This window comes from Zonotrichia leucophrys, chromosome 1A (assembly GCF_028769735.1).
Source record: "Zonotrichia leucophrys gambelii isolate GWCS_2022_RI chromosome 1A, RI_Zleu_2.0, whole genome shotgun sequence".
Lineage (NCBI taxonomy): Eukaryota > Metazoa > Chordata > Aves > Passeriformes > Passerellidae > Zonotrichia > Zonotrichia leucophrys.
This window is the reverse complement of record NC_088170.1, coordinates 66,191,016-66,215,877: the sequence shown is the minus strand read 5'-3', so window position 1 is coordinate 66,215,877 and position 24,862 is coordinate 66,191,016. Positions and strand designations below refer to the sequence as shown.

The window sequence follows — 24,862 nt, the reverse complement described above, 5'->3', positions numbered from 1 at the left end:
CACCGCCCGGCCGCTTTATCCGCCCGCCGTGGGTGGCGGCCGGCGCAGTGCGCATGAGTTCGGGGCGGTAGCTCGGCGAGCCCGCGGCGCTGCTCCGACCACCTGCCTGTCCTCCACCGGGGCTCATTCCGCCCTCGGCAGGGAGAGGCGCGGACCCAAAGCCGGTGAGTGCCGCCCCTCGTCGGGGGGCTCCCCTGGCCCTGCGCGGGCCCCTGGCTGAGGGGTCCTCGCTCTCCCGCTCTCGTTCCCGCGGCTCTCGGGTCGCAGGCGTGAGGGGGCGAGCTCGCCCCGCTCCATTCCGCCTGTCCCCCGTTCGGTCTCATTGCGGGGAGAGGCCGCCGAGCTGCGCGCCCCTGCCAGCCCGCCCCGGCAAGGGTTCGGCGTTGCTCTTATTACTCACTAATGGCTTTTTAATTATTCTTCCCTCCTGTTCCAAGAGCAGCGGCGGCCGGTGCTCCGTGCGCTGCGCGGGCTCTGGGCGGCGGGCGGGACCGGGGACAGGGACCGGCACAGCCCCGCAGAGCAGCTTTGGTCTTGGGGTAGTTTTGGTACATAGGTGGGGAAGAGAAAAACTATCAGCAAACTGCTCTCCGGCCGTGTGTGAGGCTTTGCTTCCCGCTACCGAGCTGTTAAGAATTTTTTACCCCTGTGGATTTCTTGTTCTTCCCCAGCATGACGTAAAATTTGCTTCTGCATATCGGCAACTTTAAGAAAATATGTTTTAGTAAACGTTTCATACCGGTAAAACTTTGATGTGTGCTGTTCCTGCCTGACTGAGGGTGATGAGGAACAGCTGCCTTGTGCCTCCTGTTTGCTTTCCCAGTGTCTGCAATTTAGGGTTTCCATTGGAAAAGCTGTTTGTGCAAACACTGGCAGATTCTAGTTCAGGATACTTTTTCCCCCTTCCTCCTGTCAGGTGCCTTTTCCATCCGGCGCTGGTAAGCATGAGAAGGCTGGTGCTTCTTAAGATCTTAATCTGAGGTGGTTCGGGTGAGGTTTAGTGCGTGTAAAAAGAAAGCACAGCCTTAAAAACACTCCTGGGATTTTCAGTAATCCAGGATCTCAAGGGCATGTTTCCTGAATAGTTTTTGTTTTTAGTGTGGCAGCGAGAGGAGGTTGCTGGAAGTGGAGCTCTCTTGTGCTTGGTCCTGTGCATGGGTGTAGCAAGAGATGATTCCTGTGGTAACAAGCATGCAGATGAAATAGGAAAGAAATAAGACAGCCTCTTCCGAAATTTTCCAAACATCTTCCAAGGATTTTAAGCTGTAGCAAGTACCAGAAATGTAACAGCTACTTCCTTTCCCCTCCCTTTTTATGAAAGACTTCTTTCTAAACCCTAAAGCCTAAGTCTTAGCTTTAAAAGCTTTTGCAATTTCTGGCTTATGCTAATAAAAAGGTATTATTTTAAGACTTTGATACAGATCCTTGACTAATGCAGCATTGTAGATAGCCTTCCTTGTACAGGCACTACTTTAACACATTATGATTTGGCTTTTCTCCTTCCTTTACAGGAATTACTGTTGTATAAGGGGGGGAGCTGATGTTTAAACAATAAAAGGGTAAAAAAATTGTTGCTTGCTTGAGTCTCTAAGAAATGAAGATATTACTTATTTCTCAGAAGTGGAATAGATTTTCCCAGCAGTGTCCTTCTTATCAAGGATTTGTTTGGGGGTTTTACTATAGGGAGTGAATGAGTAGAATGAAGTTTTATGACGAGAAGTGCAAGTAATGCCTGGCATTAGGAAGGAGCAGGGAGATTTCTATATTGCATCTCTGTTTTGTCAGTAGTAAAACTCCTCTCATCCTGTTAGTTATAGCTGCTTTTTCTCTGCATGCCTCTGAGAGAAATATTAACCAAGAATGCTGGCAGACAGATTGCTGGTTGGATATAGTGACTGGAACAACTCAACTCCTGAGCAGTTGACAAGTCTCAGGCTGACTGACCTTCTGAAATACTGGAGCATGAAAATAAATGAGCATATGAATGTGGCTTTCAAAGCCAGCCAGACAGGCTGTTACTGTTACCAAATCCTCCCTCCTTTTTTTTTTAATTAAAAAATGAAAGCAAGTGATTTTAATTTCTAGTATAACTAACTGCTTAAATATATTCTTTTCAATTGGGTGTGTATGGATGATCCCTGTACCAAGTCCAGGGCCAAGACTATACTGCTCTTCATTACCAGTGCTGTTTTCAGCTTTGTTTACCTTGGGCAGGCAAACCTTTATGTACTTAAATAGGAATGAAGTGTCCAAAATTAGTTAATTTTTAAAGTAAACACCCATGCTTTGTGCTTCAGACGTCCTCTGCTTTTTTCCCCACACCAGCAGAGCAGTCGCAAAAAGAAACACAGGAGAGCAGCGTAAAATCTACTTGTGAGACTGTGACACAGCTGAACTGGGGCTGAAAATTGTCTTGCTATCCTTAAATGCTGTGTAAAACAGGATTTGGCTCACCATTGCTATGAGTGTAGCAGCAGTTACATAATGAAACCCTAAACCCCAGCAATGCTGCACCTGTAACAAGACAGAAGTTGACTAATTACAGAGGCGTCTGTGCCTGAAATTGTTTATGTACACTTCATGGTTCTAAAGTGTTGGCTGTCACAGATAGCACCACCCTGATGTTAACAGGGGAGATTTAAAAAGAGTAACTTGAAAAGAATGGGACTCTTTCCTTGTTGAAATTTGCATGAGGCAAATTGAAGTCAGAGCAGAGCTCAGCCATCTCCTGGATGTGTTTGAAGGCCCATGTGGGCCTGGAGAGGCAGCTCTGGGTATCACATGTATTTCTCCCACTGAGCAGCTGCTGGTCATCAAATCTCACCTGGAGAGTCCCAGTGAGAGCCTTAGCACTGTCCTTAATCTACAGAAAGGTAACTGCTTGTCACTGGCTGGAGTTTTATTTTTAGTTGGGGCAGGAAGCAATGCTGTCACTGTAAATGAGTGGGAAATGTGAGCACTTGAGGGATCTTTGGTGCTTTAATCCACAATGTTGTGTAGGAGCCTTTGCCACTGGCCTTCATTTTGGGCACCAAGGTTCAGCTGATGCTGTTGCTGATGTACTGAATGGGAACAGAGTTTATTTGCAAGGAAAAAGGCAAAGATGTGTGGGCACCTCTTTTCCCATCCTGAGGGTGGACCAATGTGCATCATCAAATCCTGCCCTGGTATTCCACTGCCTTGGAAGAAGGAGCATTTCCCAAGCACTGCAGGGAGCAGTATGAGGCAGTGCTGAGCTGTGCTCTTGTGCTGCCTTGGTTGGATGTAACAAAGTCTCAGAACAGTAAAAAGGATGGTCTGGAAAATCTAGAAAGACCAGTTAAGAATGAAGCACAGTATGGATTCCTCATTTTCTGGTATCATCAGGCTTGGATTAACGTGGTCAAAGGTGTGACCTTAGGCATTGTTTCTGAGCAAAGCATGATTTGGAGAATTCAGTGTAGTAATTGAATTACTACTTGGGTGCTGAACATGTTGGTTTGTGATTGTTTCCTTTCTTTTTAAGTGGTTGCTACATTTAATTTGAGATCCAATTCACGGAACCATTTAAGCATGTGATGGAATGTCCTAGTGAAGTCAGACAGATTGAAATTTTACTGAATTGACGCCTTGCCCATCTAGTTCTTTCAGAAATGTATGTACACAGGATTAGTTATTTCACTGTTGGCAGCTCTCACAAATTCTGGTGCGAGTTGTATGAATGACATTCAGTGTGTTTCTTGAGGCTCCAACTTCCAGATTTAGAGGACTGAGAGAATCTTTGTTTTTAGCTCCAAAACTAACGGATTTTGTAGCTCCCCAGCCTGTAAAGGGAAGTTTGAATTGTCACAGGTGTGCCACAGAAACCAGAAAGTTTAAAGCAAAATATTGGGGTTACATACATTGAATTCTGGGAGACTTGCATGGTTTTTGTCACTCTAATTACTTTGATGTAATTGCACATCTGTCATGGGCTGCCATGAGAGCCCCCTGAGGTCACACTTGGCTAAACATTGTTCAGTCCTACTTGTCACCTGTTCTGCAAATCAATATTGATGTCCAAGGAAGTGTCTATAAAAATGCTGTTGGCCTGGCTGTCATTTAGTAGACCTTACTGTCATGGATTCTTTGTGTATTTTTTTTTTGTTGTTCTTTTTCCTCAACATTTCTATTTGTCTGGCCATACTATAGTGACAGTCCCCCTCTGAACAAGGACAGGAATGTTTCTGGGTTACTGGATGTTAAATAGCCATGACTGTTTCCAACACATGGGATTTGTCATGAGCAGATCAAAACTGTGAATCATACTCAGTGTTATCACAAGCTTCTACACTTATGATATGGAGAAGAAAAGTCAGAATTTAACCATGTTTGGCCAGTTTTGGTTTACCTTGGTTCCTAAACATCAGCTGTTGTTTGTTGTTACTTCTGTTTTGTTTTGTTTCTTTCTGTAAGAACAGCTTATTAATTTACTGTCTGATTCTGTGGGATTTTTGTGTTCAGCAAAACCTCATCAGTTTATCCTGTGTGCTCCTGGAATCAGTCAGCTTGCCTGTGAGGTTTGGCCTCTGTAGGCAGTGCTGTTACTTAGTCCATTCTTAGTCTGTTCTTTTACCAGAAAGCTTCACTCTTACTGTATATCACAAGAGTGGGGCTACCCCTAAAGCTCAAGGATTTGCTCAGTGTTTCACATCCTGAAGGAGGTAAGGAGAATTCACTTGCTGGTAGCTCTGTTCAGAAGGAGGAAATGTGTCCACCAGAACTAACCATCAGTTTTGAGGAGTTTGGAGCAGTGGCTCAGTGAAGACATGGCAGTGCCAGCTGCTTTTGTTCAGCTCTGGTCTGGTACAGCTGGTTCACAGCTATGTTGCAGGAGCACTTAACACAAGGCAAAATCCAGGAGGTTGTTAGGCACAAATACCTGACCTGTTTTGGGCAGCCCTGTGGTCTCCTGACCACAGCATGCAGGAATCTGAATGAATTCCTGCTCTCCTTTGCCTTGTTTTACTGCTCTGCTGCCAGCTGAGGCTGATAAAGGTCTCCAGTCTGCTCCTGTACCATCATTTTTATAAAACCCATCCCATGGTATCACTTCTAATGACCACAGAGTGTTTCCAGATGTTTTTTTCCAGATGCTTAACTCTCCAAACTCTACCACCACCATGGAGTGCGAGGTGACAGACAGTGTGTGCAGAGCTGGGTGTGTGCATTGCTGTGTCTGTGCACGCTGACAGATTAACCCAGCCTTGAGGTTCACTGGCCTCTTCTTCTGTTTCAGTTGAATCACTGAGAAAGAGTTGGTTAAGAACAAAGGCAAACTCTGTGTGATGCTCAGAGTGCAGTGAGGTTTAGAAATCCATCTTCAGAAATGTTTCATGCAGAGAGTGTTCTAGAAACTGTATGTATGGTGAAAGGGACTGGCTGATCTTGTGCCCTTTTAAAAATGCATGATAATTTTCTAAAAATTGTCAACTCACCTTAAGTATATTGTGCAGTTAATGGCCTGGTGCTGTCTGCTGACTCTTGGCTCCTGGCTTATGTAGCAGTTGATTTTTAGCATTTAAATGTCTTGCACTTTTGTGGGATTGATCTTTTTGCCTATTAAGCTAGTCTTCAAACAGGATTGTTAATAAAAAATTCTTTCAATCTCCTGCTACTATAGTAACAGTCCCTTGTAAATGCTAACATTGAGCTTCAGTGAAGAAGTAACCTTAGTCAGCAAAACTCTAAAAATATCCTTTTTGAAAGGACAGACCACACCTTATCTTTGATGGGAACTTAATACATTCTCTCTGAATTATTTACCTCTGTCAAAGCAAAATTAAATCTTTGGAGGTGAAATTCTGTGCTAACTTCAGACTCTTTCAATTTCCTCCTTCTACTCTCTGAAAAACACGTATGGTATGTGACTTGTATTGTTTTAAATATCTCATGAAAGCTATCTCTAGTGTAACCAAGAAGTGATCACTTCAGATGATAGAATCACATCTGCCCTAAGATGCATTTCTGGTTTAATATCTGGATCCTCTCTCCAAATAGTACAGTTCCTGTCACACTTCTGTGCTCCTGTGTCAAGATCTGATATTTTTTTATTATTAATCCCTAAAGGTACAGGCACACATCTCTTAAGCCAAGCTAAAAAATACCCTGCTACAGTGACTGAACAACAAATCCCATTGTGAGCAACTTTCATATTTAATGCATCTCTGAAGGTCAGGAGGAACAGCTGCCTGTTGTCCTGCTGTTCCTTCTCTCTGAGCAAGCTTACCTTAGTTTTGAACCCTGCTTGTTACCTTGGCAATCCTACTGAAACAGGGGGGTCTGGAAATTCACTGGAACCTTGACTCTTTCTATCTTAAACTTATAAAGTCCTTCCCTTAATAGAGATGACATACAGAGGGTGAAGGGACTTTAGTGTTAAGCATGGTTAGGAGAGGAATTTGTCTGTAAAACATGCTGTGTGTACTGCAGCAGTGCTGGGCAGCCTCACATCAGACACTGTACAAAGGTGTAGGAGTTTCTCAAAGCATAAAGAAACAGCAAAGGGGAGAAGAAATAATGTATATGAGTGGATTATGATTTTATTGACATGTGCCTTTGATGTGGTAAAGGTGATGGTAGAAGGGGAAAAAAATCTTCCCCCCCACCTTTTCTGCAGGCTCACAGAGCATTGCACAGCTCTCAAACTTTTCTGAAATGAGTAAAAGTCCCAAAGAAGCCAGAGCTTCTAACACAAAAGCAGGGCCAGTGCTGTAATGTTTGATACTGGCTCTTGTGTGGGTGGCTCTCTGAACCAGTTGCACTCAGTGCCTTTAGTCATTGTTCAGGAGCTTTGTGAAACCTCTGAACTGCAGCTCCAGAATGAGTAATGGGAGCTTGCTGGGAGCAGAAGTATTTGTTGTTATTTATAATCTGTGGCTTTAATGTTTGTTGCTGCTGAATCTGGGTGTTCCTGCTGTCCTGAATGCAGATAGCCTACCATGAACTTAGTCCTGGTTAAACTGAGGTATTTCTGTTGGAGAAAGCAGAAAAATACTCTTAAATACTTCTCCCTCAAAATCTGGGCCTCTTGATTTGTTTCTTGGTAACATCAATTAATGTCTTCTCCTGGTTAGTCTTTAAATGTGGGTTTTATTTGTGATATCTATTGTAATCTGCAGCAATGACCTCTCATAATACAGTCCATAAAATGTTCATAGTTTTGAGTGTAATTCTAGAAATCTCACAGTTGTCTATAGCATTTCTGAGGGACTGAACAAACATGGCATGTTCAGTTTATGTTGGGGACACCTGGATAAAAAACTTGATGCTGCAACTTAAAATTGCTGAAGAAGAATAACATTTGCCATATGTTGGATGTCAGTAGAAGTACTCACCTCTTGCTGGTCTCTCTTCCATCTGAACATCACCTTGACAATCGCAGGATGGAATCTGAAGTCAGTGGGAATTTTCTGTGAATTTCAGTGGTGTCAAGATCCTCTGATAGACCTGCCTTCTAAAAATTAATATATATTTGTTGAAGTGTAGGATTTCGGAGGAGTCAGGATTTTTCACTGATAATGTAGGCTTCCAAAAATTCCATCTATTTTCTTGTGTGGATGTGTTTGTGTGTGGCTTTTCAGCACCACGGGGTTTGTTGTAGATGGAGCTGCTGCTGTTTTCCTGTTCAGCTTTGTGCAGCAGCCAAAGGTACAGCAGCTGCCTCAGTGCTCCTGTGCCTGCCTGTCCTGAGGGTTTCAAAACCAGGACCATGAGCATCTCTGGCCATCACTTAAAGCCCATTATCCCGAGGATGCATTGTATCATTGACAGCTAAAGTTCTTAATAGAAAAAAAGGAAGAAGGTTCTTTTTGTGTAGAAGTAAAGCTAAATTTGATCATTAGACCTAATGATAAGAAGGGCTATGAGATGTTTTTGCTGTGGGTTGTGGCTGTGCTGCCAAGGCTGGCTGGGCTGCAGCCTGGCTGCGTTGTGTGGGAGCTGTCCCACAGGACACGCTGGTGCTGCGGCACAGGCAGGCACCTCTGGTAATGTCATCGCCTCTCCTGGGAGGAGGGATCAGCGGGATGGAATTGTTGCTCGCTATTGGCAGATGTTATCTCACTGCTATGAAACACTAATCAGCTTACCAGAAGGCTCTGGTTTCTCAGCCCTCAGCCCACAGCTGTGGGGAGCAAGGAGAAGTAATCCGATTGAATTGGAAATGCAGGCTTGACTTTGCTTCTCGTGTCGCCTCTTGTGCCATAATAAAGAGAGAAGCACTTGGGAAGCAGGAGCATCTCATTTAATTTGTGCAGTGTCAGTGGAGTGGTGTCCATTTCCCAGCTGGCTGCATTTGGCACCTCAGAGCCAGCTGTTTTGAGGGATGTGTCACTGCTGGCCACGGGTCACAGGCAGTGCAAGGATGGACTGTTAGCAAGCAAGGCAATTTCTCATTGCAAAGGGTGCTTTCATGTATTGCAGCCAGAAATGAGCTAGGTTCTATGTTTTGCCTACCCCTGCTCATGCTGTTAGTGCACTAAGATGACTTTTGTGTTTGTGTGCTTGAGAATCAAAGAAAAACTTCTGCCAGAGTGTTTTGGGAGATGACAACAATTCAGAGGTTTTGCAGAACTGAGCATTGGGAAAGCTTAAAAAACTGGGGACTTTTCCTCTAGTGAGTGCTGGTGCATATGCCTCTTTCAGTAAGTGTCTTCTAAATGTACAAGTACTGTTTCTTCATGGCTGAGTGAAATAAAAGCTCTTGATGCTTTAAAACACAATTTGTAATGCGTTGATGCAAAAATGGCACCAAGTTCTGCTCATGGATCTTTCACCAGGAGCAGGTGGCATAGAGCTGCTTCAGTAGCACGAGTTAACTGCAGCAGTGTTAGGAAATGAATGGGGTTCTGTTTCCCTCATGTGATCCCATAAATAGAATTCTTGTTTAACACCAAATAAAGGTAAAAGTACTTGAGCTGTGCCAGTTGGTATCTCAGTCAGTGGGATTTTATTACTGTTAATGATGTGCCATAATGGAAAACACAAACTGAATTTGTAGGACAAGGATATATGCAGGATCCTTGCGTCCAACTGTCCATAGACATCTGGTTTGGAGACACAAGAGATGGGGTACAGAACCTTTCTATGCTGAATTTTAGTCATCTTTTTGATCAAAACCAATGTTTTAAAAGATGCCCATAAAGCAGTAGACGTGTTTCAGGACATAAAGATATGCCCTTCATTAACTTGTGTGGGATTTTTTTTACCATTTATTTTCCATTCCTTTTCAGGTGTTTTAAGCAGCAGATTTAACCCCATGCCACATTGTTCTCTGTTTCCAGACATGAATAAAGCGAGCAGCCCCACGTAACACACCCATGGCATCTGTGCTGCGTCGGGATCCATAGGTCACGAAGGTGTGATGCCCAGGAATCTCCTGGTGGATCCTCCTGAAATGGCATCTGAAACCTCTCCAGAGCACACTCATGGGAGCATGGAAAGGGCTGGCACTGTGGAGAACCATGGCAGCCAAGCTAGGTGCAGGAATCTTGCCTTGGTAAGTGTTTAATGAGCCTTGTGCTTAGTGATACAGATTACATTAATAGCTCTGCCCCACATCACACCATTTTTGTGTTATTAAGATTGATTTCTGCCATTTCTAATCCTAAGTGGTTGCTGGTGTTGTCTCGGTTGTTAAACTCAAAGGGCAGAAATAACTTCTGAGCTTTGGTATAACAGCTTGTTATTCTGGTCTGATTGTCTCAGAGTGCTTCTCTCCAGCCCTTCCTCCCAGAGAAGCAGGAATGGCAGTAAGGGCTGCTCTGCCCTTGCTTTCTTAAACAGCTCATAAAGAAACTTAAGGATAGTGGTGGTTCTGCACACTGCCTTTGCTTAATCTCTTTGTTGACACTCCTGAATAAAGGTCTCAGCTTATTCCACCTTAATTAGATGAGTAACAAATATGTCACCATAAACAAAGCTGTGCTTGCATTAGTGAGTATGAGTGTGTGGCCATTTCAATCGTGAGTGAGTAACTGAGGGAGTAGGATGCACTTCTGCATTCTTCCCAATTAGCAGGGTGAATCAGGAGTGAACTCAACAGTACACTGTGTACTGACAGGCTAAGCCTAGAAAGTGCAGGTATGGTTCCTTCCATATTTTTTTTATCATCCCAACCATTTGCAAAACATCCATTTTTCATTGAGGGAAGAGCACACTGGTAAACATGCTTGCTTGGAAATTTGAATATCTGTCTTGTCTTAAATATGGAATTAGGCTTTTTGTCTCCTTCCCTTTGCCCTCCCAGATAATTTCCTTTTAATATGGTAGTTTTCTGTGAAAAAGTGGCAAAACCTGTATTTATCTGTGTACCTCAGACACACTTGTGGTTTTGTGCTATTTTGTGAGCTTTTTGGCACCTGGAGGCAATTCAAATGCAGGTCCTTTTTTTTGTTGTTTCTACTGAAAATACTTACTGTTAATATGACACTGTATCCTTCAGCTTGTGTTGCTAGTTAAAACACAAAACAAGTATGACAAAAGTTAGTTCCTTAACTGTTTCTGATCTGTTCTAGAAAAAGTTGTGAAGGTTCAGGGTGGGAGAGGTTAAGTACATCATTTGGACTCAGGAAGTTAGTGTATGTTGTTTGTTTTATAGAAGCTGGTTGAATTTTAGAGAAATACAGTGGAAGTAGTACTTTGCTGGAGAATTACAACTTTATTTTACACAGAATTGTAAGTTAATTTTGCTTATTACTCTACCACTAGTTTCCAGGTTAAGAGGTAATAGTCAATCATATTTCCTTGGGTTTTATTCTTAGCAGGCATGAAACTAGACATTTGAAAAAATCAGTATTAAATAACAAAGCCATGTATAAATCAGTCTGTACAGTCTCATTCCAGGTCTGCTGTGTCAGAAAATGCCATCAATTCCCTTAGTCCAAGATCCTAGATCCTGCCATGTGATAACCCATGTGATGATGCATCAGCTAGATTTGGAATCCCTTCCTACTCTGTAATGCAGTCATTTATAGATGGAGTAAAAGTTAGCTGTAGGCTTAGGCAATTCCCATCAGACCTGGGAATTAGCAGTTCACAGAGCCTTTCATTTGTCTTCAGTTTGTGCATGAAGACAGTGAATTGTGTACCAACAAATTTGATTGGGATGCCACAGATCCCCTTTATGATTTTATTTCCAGCAGTGTAGGAGGTGGCATGTCCAATAAAGCTGGCAACTGGCATGTGTGGAGTAACAGGCTGGACAATATGACCTCTTAAATGCAGGCATAATTTCAGTTTCTGAATTTGAGAAGGGATCTGTGTTAAACTGAACATGAAGGAAATTCTGCCTAATTGCTGGAACATACTCCTAGAGAAATTATCCTCTTGCTTCAGTAGTTTTGTTATGAAAGTTTAGATGATGCAGAAGCTTTGATGGCCTAATGAGAAGAAGGGGGTGGACAACTTTGTGTAGACAAAGAATTTCTATTATGCCAGTTCTGAGAAAGGTGGAGATGTATTTTGAGACACACTGGACCTTCACTAAACCCTGGAACACGAGCAACTAAAGACCTGACTGCCTCTTCATTTATCACTGTCCTGGGCCTGTTCTCCTAGAGACATGGCAAGAAAGGTCAGGGTTGGCTTTGATATTTTGGGTTTTTGTAATGGCATTGCAAAGGAAAGAAGTGTGACAGTGCTTCTTGTGACAGGCCCATAGTGCTGCAGGTTTCTTCCTACTTGATTGTAAAAATACCAGGCTCTTAAGCTTCTCAGTGTCAGACTGCAATAGTTACTAAATATAACCTTTGTATTGCATCTGTGGAATTCAAACAAACCCAGGGATGTGATAATGGGGACAAACACTTGGACTGGCTTTAGCCTTTGCTCACTGCTCACAGCTGGTTTGGCTGACTCCTGGCTGGTCCTGCATCCTGTGTGTCTGTGCTGGCACTGCTTGCTGGGAACTGGTTGTCAGTTTAGGCATGACCAGGAGATGGACATCAATTGCCATGTGCTGAAAAGGTCTTAAAATTCTGTATGTGGGATCCCTCCCAGTCAGCTGTTGTCACTTCAGTTTAATTTTGCCAGGTATCTCAGCTTCTCTTACCTATATAGTGATGCTTTCAGTTATCTTTGACAACTGCCTCTAAGCCAAATTTTTTTTAATGGAAAGCAAGTGATTTCATGAGTATTTCCATAGAAATTACAGATGGGCTTACTCTGCCAAATCTGTCACAGCAGGTTGAGTTGAGATGGGAGAAATGTATGCCTTGATATCTTCATCTCACATGAATGTTAGTAGACATAAAAACTGTTATGTATGAGGACTAATTTGCACACATATTTTGGTTTCTTTGTTAAAAGATGTATCCATACATCTGCTTGACAGAAGTGTATTCTCCCAATGCATGGAATAAGTTGCACTAACCCAAGGGTGAGGGCAAACAAAAACATTCCAAAAACACTCTGTTCTTGGCAATTCAGCTTCCAAAACCCAGTCTGTAATGACACTGCCAGACACGTGTATAGGAATTAACTTGCCATGAAATACAGTTGTAGCAATTTAAGGACACTTAATTCAAAGCTAAAACTAGGTCTTGGGGTTTTTTGGAAGCAATTTGCCTTGTTGCATTGACTGAATAGGCACAGACCAGCTTCTTAAAGCCAGTCCTTCTCTCAGTGCTTGTCTCTGGTAATTGGACTGGGTATCTGTTCTCAGCCATGAGTAACTGCTTTGGTTTCTAAGTGTGAGTGATGTGCTGGGACAGTTGTGCTACCTGTGAGAGCCATGGCAGAGGTGCTGTACCTGAAGTGAGCTGTGCTAATTGGAACTGCACTAATAATGAGCACTAAGCTGTGCCAGTGCCTCAGATCTGTTGCTACAACTTCAGTACTTTACCTTCTGTATCTGAGCATGTTTTACTGAGTGGTGGCTTTGAGGGATAGTGAGTTCTTGTTATTCTTGGTGGTTCACAGTGTTTTATATTTTATTTTTTTGCCTTTGGATCAGACAGATCCTTGGTTAATGCCACAGTTCACCTCCACTCTTTTTGGGGCAGTGGTGACCTCCAGAATTTGTTCAAGTGACTATTTCATTTGATCACTAATCAAATGGCTTAAACTGGGAGAGGCCATGACTCTGAAGAGATTTTGCTTGTTCTGATTGTTATTTCTTCAAACAAGCTTCCTCTCTGGCTCTAGCAAGACTTCAGAGCCAGTCACTGGAGATGGTTTGTCACCCCTGGATCCCTTGTGTGGTACAGGTGACATTCTGAGCATAGACATGAGGAGCAGCTGTGCTGTGAGTAGTCTGAGCTGGCTCAGTGTTTTGTTTCACACCCTCAGCCATTTAACTCAGGGGTGACCTGGTTGTTTTGTAGTTATGGTGTCTCTTGTAGCCTAAAAATTTGTTGTTATGATCTTTATCCTTTTTGGATCAGTGCAGGTAATTCAGATGCAGCAGACCTGGCATTCTGGTGTGCCATGTTGGTATCTCTTTGCCTCAGCCTCCCTGAAGAGAATCCACTGGGAATCCAGTGTGGATTTAGGGGTTCTGGAAAAGGACAGGTCATATCTGTTAGCCCACTACCACCTTTTTTCCTCACAATTTCAGTGAGTCTTGTGATGCTGAGCTGCACTTCAGGTACATTCAAGGGAATGTCCTGAGAAAAACTCCTGTTGTAGAATTGGTTTTTTCCCCCTTGACACTGATACTCCACAGGATTTACTGTGCTACATGACCTTTCACCGTGTCCAAGGGCTTTGCCAAATAACAATACACAAAAAATGAGAAGAATTTTTGACTGTTTGCTTTGTATGGCTGTGGCTGCCTTGGGGCAGGTGGAGGCCATTCCTGACAGGGTGTGGAGGGAGCTGTGCTGTGCTTCAGCCACTTGGAGCTGGTGTTAGTGTGAGCTGGAAGCAGCGTGCCTTGGGAAAATAGGAGCCTGACTCCTAGCAAGGAATGATCTTGGTGCAGTGAGAATACAGATCCTGAAGGCAGTTTGGGCTCTGTGCACAAACTGTATCATTGTGCTTCAAAGCAGGATCTGGTAGATAGAGATTATTGTAGCAGGTGGGCAAATCTGCTTTTTAAACGTTGCTGATAGACATTCCTAGACTTCCAGAGTGTTTTCTTTGTATATTCCACTACTTTTCACTGAATACTTGCATTAAAGTTTCTGTAATGTCAAAGTTAACTTCTACTTGTCTCACCTTCAGTGAATGCAAAGAAGATTTGTTGCAATTATATGGGTGGTCAACTTTTTATATCTTAAAATACCCTCAGGGACACAGGGCTGCATCTGCCCACCCCCATTCATTCTCTCCTGTTGAAATGTAACTTGCTCCATTATTTGAGCCTTCCTGTGCAGCCAGGCTCCCAGCACTCCGTGCTTTGTTCTGGACTCTGTCCAGCTTGGCTGCATCCTTTCCAAAGTTCAGCAACTGAATCTGAACTCTGTGTTCCGAATGAGGATGTGCTGTCATGTCATCACCCTGGTTAATATATCCCAGAATGAGATCTGCATCCCTCAACAGCAGATTTTTTTTCCCTCTTTATGGCACTTAAACTGACAAACTCACAGATTGCACAGGTGCCTTGCAGTAACTTCATCTCAGCATCGTTTTTTTTGTTCATCTGTGGGTTCATTGTTGGGGGCCATGTCATAAAGGTTTCAAATCAAGGTTTGTGACATCTTGTGCTTGCACCTATTGGTCAGGTCAAGAACCCTCTCTTGAGAAATGAGCTTGGTGTGAAATTACTTGATTTTTTAAATAAAACTTTAGTGGCTTTTGCCTGAAATGTCTCCCCATTTTTCTCAATGTTGTTCTAACAATTTCTTTTCCCCTTTAATTTCTATAGGCTGATCAGCCTAATTTTGTTTATCAAAGGGATATCTTCAGAGTTTAAGTAGATACTCAGCTTGCTTTCTTTAAAAGTAGGTTAGGAGTAATTTAGTCAGTTTATGACTTTAGCTCATCTAATTTATCTTTTAAGTACTTGTGGATAATTTGTTTCCTCACTTAGGACCTATTGATTATATGCTTTGCTGCCTCTCATGAAGCACACAGTACAATTATCCTCATAAACTGAAGAAAACAACACTCAATATTATAGTCTTCTTCACCAAATGGAATGGTATTATCAAAACCATCAGATAGTGGGTTGTAGAGGAAGCACTTTTTGACACAGCACACAATTACACTCTGGAACTCCCTGCCACAGAATGCTGTGCATGCCAGTCCTTTCCATGGCTCAAACAATAACACAAATTCATGCTAGAAAAGCTCATTAAGGGCTATTAAATACACAGATGCCAATGCATCTGGGAAATCTTTAAGCCTTGTGTTGCTGGAAACTGGAAGGATTTAGGGGAAGAAAAAATATACCCATAAAACATAGAGCAACACCTCCCACACCCTCCTGTGTGTTCATAGCTGCTGAGCTAAATGGGATTTTGGTGTGATCCTGTGTAGTAGTTCATGTTCTCAGCTGTAACTCTCATGCTTCCAGCTTCAGTAACAGCAGTACAACCCATTCCATTTCCCTTTCCTGGAAATCCAGTCACAGGCACTTGACTTCTGTGCTAAAGCTTTTTTGTGTGTTCTGGTACAGCCCCTGCACGCAGGGCTTTCCTTTTCACCCCTTCTGACAAGCAGAGCTGCCTCGTTACTCACAGGCTGTGGCCCAGGTGGTGCTGCAAGGCCTTTGCACTGCACCTCAGAATGGTTTGCTCCCTTCATGGTTCTTTTGAGAAGCACCCAGTCCCTTCCTTCTCATGGAATTGTGCCTGTCAATTCTTCAGTGCTGTCAAGTGATTGATAAATCAGTTGAATCTGGCATTCTCCTGGTATTTTGCTGGTTGAAGTGTGGTTCCTTAGCAGGTTTTAAAGATTTTTTTTTTAAGCACTGCAGATGTCTTGGGATTTCCTGTGGTTTTCTGTTTCTGTCAAAGCTGTGCTGGTCTTAGGATTTTAGATCTGGATGTGATGTTCAGGATTTCTTCAGATGTGCATGAAAAATTGTGGGCCTCTGGATATTAAGTCAGGTAGGAAAGGAATCAATGAATCTTTTCTATGAAATAGATTCTATTCCTCTTTTCTTTCTGTTATTTCTTTATTTTTCCTCTTTTATACCAAACAGTGTTTTAACAGACTCTTTCCTGTTTGGCATAAGCAGGAAATGTTTGGCTGCAGAGAGATCTAAAATATTAATGCCAGCTGAGCATACTCAGCTATTTCAGCTGTTTTCATCCCAAATTTCTTCTGTCTGAGCAGTCCTTTTAATCCTCCTAATTTAATGTCATTTAAAGCTGAAGCACAATATTCAAGTTTCAAATTCAGGCTGTCTTTTGACAGTAGGTTTAAAGTTTATAGTGGTAGGTGTATGTGAGATTTAGTTTAGGGAGATGTGTTTGTGTATCAAGAGTAGGGAGTAGATGGAAACTATGAGGTGAATAACTCAAGTAGCTGAAAAGACGTTTCATCTATTAAAAAGTACAGCTTCATTAAGAAAAAAGGAGCATGGAAAGAATATTAACTGTTCCAGTAGTTGGAATATATGGAAAATTGCAAATAGACTGGGTAGCCTTAGTTAAAACTGGCACCTTTAAGTTACAAAAATTCCTCCCATCTTTCTGGAGGCTTTGCTGTAGTACAAGTAGTACAGGTGGGAATAAAGCAAGTCACTGCTTGCTTTACATCTCTGAGCTCCTTTGGTTTGACCAGCCTGAGTAGGTTTTTTTTTTTTCCACTGTGATTTTGTGTCTAAAATGGGATTGTTTCCTTGGCTGGCAAACTGAAACATATCTGGCCTGAGGGAGTTTCTATCCAGACTGGATGCCAGTGCAGTGCCCTCACCTAACACTGCCTGTTCTCCAGAGCTGTTGGCTTTGGTTTTGTTGTTTGTTTTGTTTTGTTTTTTCTGATGAAATGTGACATTGATCATCTTGAAGGGAGACTGCATGGGGAAACAGATTGAAGTGCTAACAGAGATGAAATTGGCCTTTCCCATCTTGGTATGCTATTTATTACAAATGTGTTTGCAAAGGGATGGTTACTCAATTTGGATTCTTTACCTAAAGGGACACAGCAAGATCCATGAGAGATGGTTAAATCAGGCAAAACTCTCCTGCAAGTCTCACCTGTCATGGAAAAATGTTCAGTCTTGCAGCTCAGAAAAGGATGCAAGGAAATGCATTGGGAAGTCTTTGCTTCCTTGCTTTATTCTTTGCTCAGCTCTTGATGAAACAAGTTAAACTGATGTGGGAGCAGTTTTTTTAGGTGCACACACTAATTCCTGTACCACACTCTGGATTTGTTGCCTCTATGAACTTCTCAAACACAACTCCCTCTTCTTTTCCTTTGCCTTGGAATTCTGGCTTTTGCAATGGGCTCACCCTCAACAAAGGCTCCTGGAGTCCTGCTCAGCTCCAGCTCAGGGCTCCTTTCCTGTCATTCTCTCGCCTGCTAGACATAGCAGCCCTATGAGTATTTGGGTGGGGAAGGAAGGAGATTGCAACATCCATTAAGGAAAAAAACCACACACACAAAAACCCAAAAAAAAAACCAAAAAAGGAAGGCTTGTCTGTCTCTTGCTTTTCAAGTGCAGCTGTAAAACTTTCCTTGGCCTTTGAAACCTGCGTGTGGTGGGTGCGAGCCGAGGGCTACGTCAGCCTTTGAAGTTCATCTTTTAAACCAGCACTGGCAAATGGCATCCAAATTTCAGCTTTTGTAGCAGTTTTGCTGCAAGTTGGAATAAGTTACTTACTCTGACAGTGCACTGTGGATATTAAGACTAAATTAGAAATAACCACACCTCTGTACATCTTTCCCTCCCACCAAATGTACCATTGGCCACGCAGGCTGAGAGCCTCAAACCATTTATTTTCTCATCTGTAACATTCTGAGTGCTTGGAGATCAACTGCCACTGGGTACAATGCAGCACATTGTATTTCCTAATCTATAGGCATTATTTTGGTACAGAGCTATGTCATTCTTATTTTTAGTGCTGAGAATGGGGATAAAAGCTTTGTTTGTGCAAGGAGTTAACAGGTAGAGCTGCACACAGGTTTTTTTAGTCTAATCTAATGTAAGATGATCTGAACAGGCACGGTGAGTTTGAAGCAAGTTGTGCTGCCCTAGCAAGAACGTGCTACCTCTTGAATATTTGTACTGCATACCTTTATGTATTTACCTCAATTCTCCCAGCCCTCCACTGAGAAGGAGCCTTTTTACCCTGTCTGCACGTGCAGTGAGGTGTCCTTGGCACTTCTTGTTGAGTTACTGACAGCAAAGTTTCCAGTATGTGCTTGGCAGGGGAGAAATTCAGTCCAGAAAAGGGAAAACCTCACTTGACTTTCAACAATATATACTTGCATTCCAGAACTTACACAGGGCTCTTGGGAAATGTCTTTCCTGTATCCATTGTCTTAATGCAGTGCCTTTCTTAATCATTCTTTGTCATCTCCAAGCTTCTGGAAAAGTGAGTGTTTCCCAGGGTGGAGGGAAAAGAGAGCATTGCTGCCCAGCTTCACAGAGTGATAATGTGGTAATCAAGTTAATTAATAGCAGTGACTCAGAGAAAATGAAGACTGGATAATCCATGTGATTATTTATCACTTCTGTGGTCTACAGGATTATTTCCTGCTGAAGAAAATAGCCCAAGGCACAGTTCTGCTAGGGACAGGTCTTCATATTTGTTCTTGGGTTTTCCTTTCTGTAACTGAAAGCTAAAATCTTTACAAGTCCTCTCCCTCCTTACTGCTGCATCTTTGTAATCTCTTATGTACCTCTGGATAATTTGAAGTTTGTAGTGGCAGAGACATTTCTCAGCTCCAGCTTTGCTTCTAGAGGTTAAGTCACCCTTGGGACTTGAGCAAAAAGGGAATCAACCCATTTCTGGGGCTGTCCTGAGTGCACCTTTCCCTCTCATGTTGTTCCCCAAGTTCCTGAATCTGACACAGAACACAGTTCAGAAGAAGCCATCCTAACCCCTGCAAAGGCACAGGTGTGTGTAGGGATTTTTATATTGAATTTTTATTTTTTTAGTAGCTCTCATGACTTTTATGATCTTTCAGTAATTTTCTCTGTACAACTCAAATGAAGATTTCTTTGCTAAACTAAAGGATGTAATACCAATTGCTGCTGGTTTGGTTTTTAATTTTTTTTTTTGTCCTCTAGCATTGTAATGTCTAAATGTCTCTTTGGGAAGGTGTCAATCTTTGTTTTTTTCCTTTGTTCCCCATAGGATGATGAAAGTTTGAAATACTTAACTCATGAAGAACAGGATGTTCTCATGTTCTTTGAGGAAACCATAGATGCCTTAGAAGATGACTTGGAGGAGATGGCCCTGCGTGACAGTGGCATCCACTGTCAGTCCCCAAGGTCAACAGAGGAAAATGTGTCCAGTCATTCAGAGACTGAAGATATCATTGACTTGGTGCAGTCAACCCCTGAGGGCAGTGACCATGAGGGCCCTTCCAGCAGAGACACAGCACCAGGTAATTGGTTGCTTGTGAGTGTGGGTTTTCCCTTTGATCCAGCCCTGACCTATTCCAGTTCTCTGTAGAAACTGCTTAACAAATTCTGTACTTTCCTTACTACCTCAAAATAAATTTGTTACTCATAAGGAGCTCTAAAGACTGTGATTTTAATTTGCCTTGGGGTTTTTGAAATTCTTGCTGCTACTGTAACTTTTTTTGTAATTTTTCCTTTTCCCTGATGGTGGTGATGCATCTGGTGAAGTTGTTGGTTTGCTGTCTCAATCCTCTGCCTGGGACTGAGTTGTCACTGTTGTGCACAGTCATTGCAACAAGGCAGACTGCATTCACCAACCTGCTCATGCTCTGCTCTTCTCCAAGACATTTTAAGATTTTTCCCAGGAGTTTTAAGATAGCAGGTTGTTTTCAGTGTTACTCTGTGGCACTGGAAGGTGTACGATCCCATGGGTGAGTTTGTGACAAGGTATCATATGGCACTTGTTTCTGTCACCCCTAGAGCGTGTGCTCTCTGTGTTTGGACAATGAATCTATCAGTGGGACATAATTTGTCCTCTCCTGGCTGTTTTAATAAAAAATAAGAACTGCAAAACTCTCATGGAAGAGCAGCCATTGAAGCACAGTGAAGCAACACAGACTGTGGGTGAAAGGCAGAGAGGGCTGGGATAGTGACACATTGTAAACGTGGTGATTTGAGCTGTGGCATTGCCTAAGAGATGCCATTGCTGGGACTTCTCTTAGAGTTTCTTCTGGCTCTGTGGGCTGAGGTTGAGTTAGAAAGGTAGGGAGGGGGAGAAATGCTGAAAGAAGCATTTTAGCTTGCATTCTGCTCTATGTGAAGAGTTAACGACATCTCTGCTGCTTTGCCTTTTAGTGTTGGATGCGCCTGGGAGAGCCGAGAGCCCTCAGCCGGCTGTACCTGCTGACCTTCCTCCACTCCCCCCTGCACCGCCCCCAGCGGTGTCCGAGAGCCTTCCTCTTCCTCCTCCACCCCCTGCTCCAGTGCAGCACCCGAAGCTGCTCCGTTCTGTGCCCACTCCTCTCATCGTGGCCCAGCAGATGTCGGAGCAGCAGCAGGGGGAGAGCCGGGCGCGCTTCCCCGGCGCCCTCGGTGCCGGGAACCCCGACAGGAGGAAAGGCCCGGTGGCCAACGGGGAGCATTGCCCAGCAGCCAAGCACCCTCCTGCCCCCGCCCCCAAGCTGCACCGCTTCCCCAGCAACATCAACATAACAAATGTCAGCGGCAAGGAGTTCAGCGAGACCATTTCCAAGGCGGCGGTGAACGTGCAGGAGCGGCGGGCTCAGGTGCTGGCCAACATCAATGGGGGAGCTCTTCTGGCAGCTGAACTGGAGGAGAGGCTGCACAAAAACGATTTCCTGTCACGGAACAGAAGTTCTTCCCTACGGGATCTCTCCTCTGAGCAAACTCGCTACGAAGCCCTGACCAAACTCGGCCTAGTCAAGGGAAAGCCAGCTCAGGACCAAGTGGACCATGCCCCCAGCACTCAGCAGCCTGATGTGCAGCCCAAGCAGCCAGAGGCTGTTACCAATGGATACCAAAACATCAATGAGATTTTAAAAAGCGAGCCCAGCCCTTTCCTTCCTATGGGCAAAACTGTAACAATCAGACCAGAGGTGGCTCTTGCCACTAACAAAGTCAGCAGCCCACAGCAGAGCACAGAAAAAAGTTGCAGTGATTATAAACAAGCTGGTGTAAGCCTGGACATGAGGAGGAGGTCAGGTTCTCTGCCCAGACCTCCAGGGTTTCGATCCCAAGGGATAACGGTGAAGTTTTCTGGCCGTGGCTCCACTGAAGAAGCCAGGAGAGAGGCACTCAGGAAACTGGGACTGCTGAAAGAGACTGCCTAACGTGGATGGGGATGTTGTGGCAGCAGGGGGAAAGTCATAGCATGGCTTTGTGCTGGAACACTCCCAGCAGGATTGGGATCAAGTGGATTGGAAGAAAAAAGGGAAAGTTCTCTGCTTCAGGCAAGCCAGGAAGGTATTGAACACTGTGGAATGGCCACTTGTGTTTATCCCAGGACTGGCACCACGTAGGGCCATGAACAACAGTGGGGTTTGGCTCTCCTTCCTACAGAGAAACTCATCTGTTGCTCTTTGTGACTGAGAGGAATTTTATTTAATTAATGCTGGACTGTAGCAGGCAGCATCTCGTTAATGAAGTGTACAGTGCAGTATTGTTGTACATAGCAAACTGAAACAGCAAATCTTGCTTTTGCTCTTCTTGAAGCCAAAACAAAGAGCTCTGTCTGTCCTGCCCACATGTCTGTCTGTCTGTCCATGGGAGCTCGAGATAATGTCACAGCTGAAATTTCTGACAGTGTGACGCCCTTCTGTGACTTTTTGTTGTCTGTCTTAGCTGGCTTGGCTTCTTTCCCTGCCAGTAGTGGAGACTCCTGCTCCCTCCCTCTCCCCTTGACTCAAACTGTGCCCAGGATGGCTCCAGCCCTGACCTTCTCCTGGCAGAGCAGCCCAGGCTGTGCAGGGGGACTGCTCACTCTGGAGCTGCCCTCCCCTCCCACAGCTGCTCCTGTCACACCTGAGTCACCCACGTGCCCAGAAAGGCACCTGGAGAGCCCCAAGGACATGCACTGACAGCCAAAGATCTCCTGACAATCTGTGACCCCAACTGCTCTGTCCCAGGGAGGGTCCAACAGCAGGGAAGCCATAGGAACAACTTAACTCTGTACCAAAAGCAGCACCTGTATGTTAAAAGTCTTCTCTTTCATGTTGGGGTTCCTGGGAAGGAGCTGCTGCTTATTGAACAGTAGCTGTACCACACAAATTCTGTTACTGCTAAAACTGTCATTTGGTCTTCCTGTACTTTGACAGCCCTGATAATCCTCTGCTCACAGCCTTATTTGATTCTGCCCTGCCAATGCATAACAGAAATTACAGCCAAAATTCTTGCAGGCTATGTGGAGTTTCAGGAGAGCTGCACACCTTTCCTGAATGGTCCAAGTTGGTGGTATTTTGCCTTTGTTCAATACACAAGCTGGTAAAGATGGTCCCAAAATATATTTTGTGTGTTAGTATGTTTTGGGTTTTTTTAATGTGGCAAAGCTGCCCTTCCACATTGAAACTCCTTCCCTTTTTGTATTACCTGAAAACATCAAGAATAGCCACTTTAAAATCAAATGCCAAACTCTCCATTTTTTTGTTGTTGTTATTCCTTCACGTTTGATTTCTCAGTGTTTTGGATTTTTTTCTAAAGGGAAGAACTGACTTAACTCTCTGCACTTTCTGAAGCCTCGACCAAGGCACTCCTTCTCCAGAGCAGCTGAGCAATAAACCTTGGAGAAGGAGGGGTGGCTGCAGCAGAAACTGACACACCCTTTGGCGAGGAGCATAACTGTGATAAACAAGTTTGTAGTTCTTGTGATAAAGTATTTCAAACTTGCTGAGCTGTACCTGTAAATGAAGCTGTCGTGAAGGAAAAACCTTTGTGTCATTCTCAACCTGCCTCATAAGTTAAGGGTTTTTTTTGGGGGGGGTTTTTTTGTTGTTTTTTTTTTTTTTTAAATTATCTGCTTGCTGCTTAAATTTTTAATTGTGTTGCTCCGGTATCTGGCTGGTTCTGTTATGTAGTTCCTCTTTTCAGCGTTTTCACTGGGTAAGTGATCATGTTGCTCATTGTGACAGGCTTGCTATACATAAGCAATCAGTAATTAAAATATGTGGCCGTTCCTGGGCTGGCAGAGCACTTGGGCATGCCTCATCCAACGTGAGAGGTGCTGCTGAAGCCAGAAAAGGCTGCTTGTGTGCTGCAGGTAAAGCCCAGGCTTGTTCTGCTGGGCCCTGAGTCTGCAGCCCCAAATCAGAAACACTGGGAGCACAGAAAATACACCCAGGCACGTGCTGCACTGCAGGCTGGAATGCAGGCTGACATGTGGATGATGCATCATAATTTATTAACATAACCTGATAAGTAAATTTAAATGTTTCATGGCCTTTGTGCTTTTGAATCCTGGTGAAGCAAATTCTTCATTAGGAATGTGAAGTGCGTCCGAAGCAATCTCCACATCTAATCATTGCTGCCAGCTCCTCTGGAGTTGTTTACAGCTGAGAGTCCTTGCTAAGCAAACGAGGGGGAAAAAACCCTGACCCTGTTTCATTGAAATTCAGTCTAGTTCAAGAACTCTGTAATGTCACTCTACTTCAAAATACCCCAGATAGTTAATATCTCAAGTTGCTGTATGCTGAATTAGCTGGATTGTGTTCTCTCATCCTTTGTGCAGGGCTGTGTCCTCAACTGGTGGGAAGTGAGAGTCAGATCTGCATTAGGGAAAGCAGATTCTGCCCAGGGAGGACTTGGAACGAGGTATTCATTGTGGCCCTTCATCATAGCAGATAAATTCTTCTCTGTGCCTAAAACTGTAGTGAGTAAAGCCATGTACTAAATGAAGTTAAGTCTAGCTGCTAATAACCTGTATATAAATTCAGCTCTATTTTGTGTATCTTGTTTTGTGTGTATATGTTGCTGTGATTTTGCTTTCTTTCCCTTTGTGCTAGAGGTAACTGTCTTGCACAAATCTGATAAATCATCTGTTAAACTAGAATAAACCCAATGAAATGATGGCTGATGGGAGGTGCCATTGTGTTCTTTGCCACCCAGCAGCATGACTCCTTTTGGAGGAGGGAGGTGACTTTTTCTTAATGGCTAATACTGATTTAATAACCTTTCATTTTGCAACTGTGGATGTGTGTGAGCCAGAGCCCAGCCCTGTCATGGCAGGTGCTGCAGGAGGGACAGAAAAAAAAAAAAAGGCTGTGTCTGATAAGAGCAGTGTATTCTCACTGCTGTGATCAGTGTCCTTGCCAGAGTGAAGTTCATCCTGAACAGTGTTTGAATTAGACAAAAGCCTCTCTCTCACAATGTTTTGCATTATTAAAATGACCTTTCCAAGAGGAAAATTTTATATGTGAAAGAAGAATCACATCTTTGTTTCCAAGGCTGTTACCATAAGTGAGTGTGGTCCTGCTGAGTGTGGAAATCTTCCTTGTTGCACAGGTCAAAGTTCCCTGTCAGAGAACATCCCTGCCCATCCCTTCCACATCTGTTTGCTGCTTTTCTGTCTTTTGAAGGAGGATTTCTATGTAAGTCTTCAGGTGTTGTTGAGCATTTGTCCAAACATTGTGTGTCATAAAAGGGAGACTAGAAATCACTCTAGAAAAAAGAAATGCTTCCATTTGCTTGAGCTGCTTTTTCATCCCCGAGGCTGGCTGTGGTGGCAGCCAGAAAGCAGCAGCAGGTGCAGCAGCCTTGTCTCCAAGCTCTGCAGGGCTGCCTCAGGGCTCAGTGCATGGCTCAGCCATGGCAGGGCAGGTGGCCTTTTGTAATTGTGTCCAGCTCCAGCCTGGAGCCAGAGGCAGAGAA

The 24,862-nt window shown here is 43.7% G+C and overlaps 1 protein-coding gene across 1 annotated transcript; it reads left to right on the top strand.

Moving 5' to 3' along the window:
* The first annotated feature begins 7 nt into the window (after positions 1–7).
* Positions 8–24,068, top strand: PROSER2 (proline and serine rich 2). Its single transcript, XM_064703033.1, has 4 exons — positions 8–164; positions 9,303–9,517; positions 19,215–19,467; positions 20,339–24,068. Exons 2-4 carry the CDS (start codon positions 9,383–9,385, stop codon positions 21,331–21,333), a joined length of 1,383 nt encoding a protein of 460 aa, XP_064559103.1. The 5' UTR covers positions 8–164; positions 9,303–9,382; the 3' UTR covers positions 21,334–24,068.
* Positions 24,069–24,862: the final 794 nt, after the last annotated feature.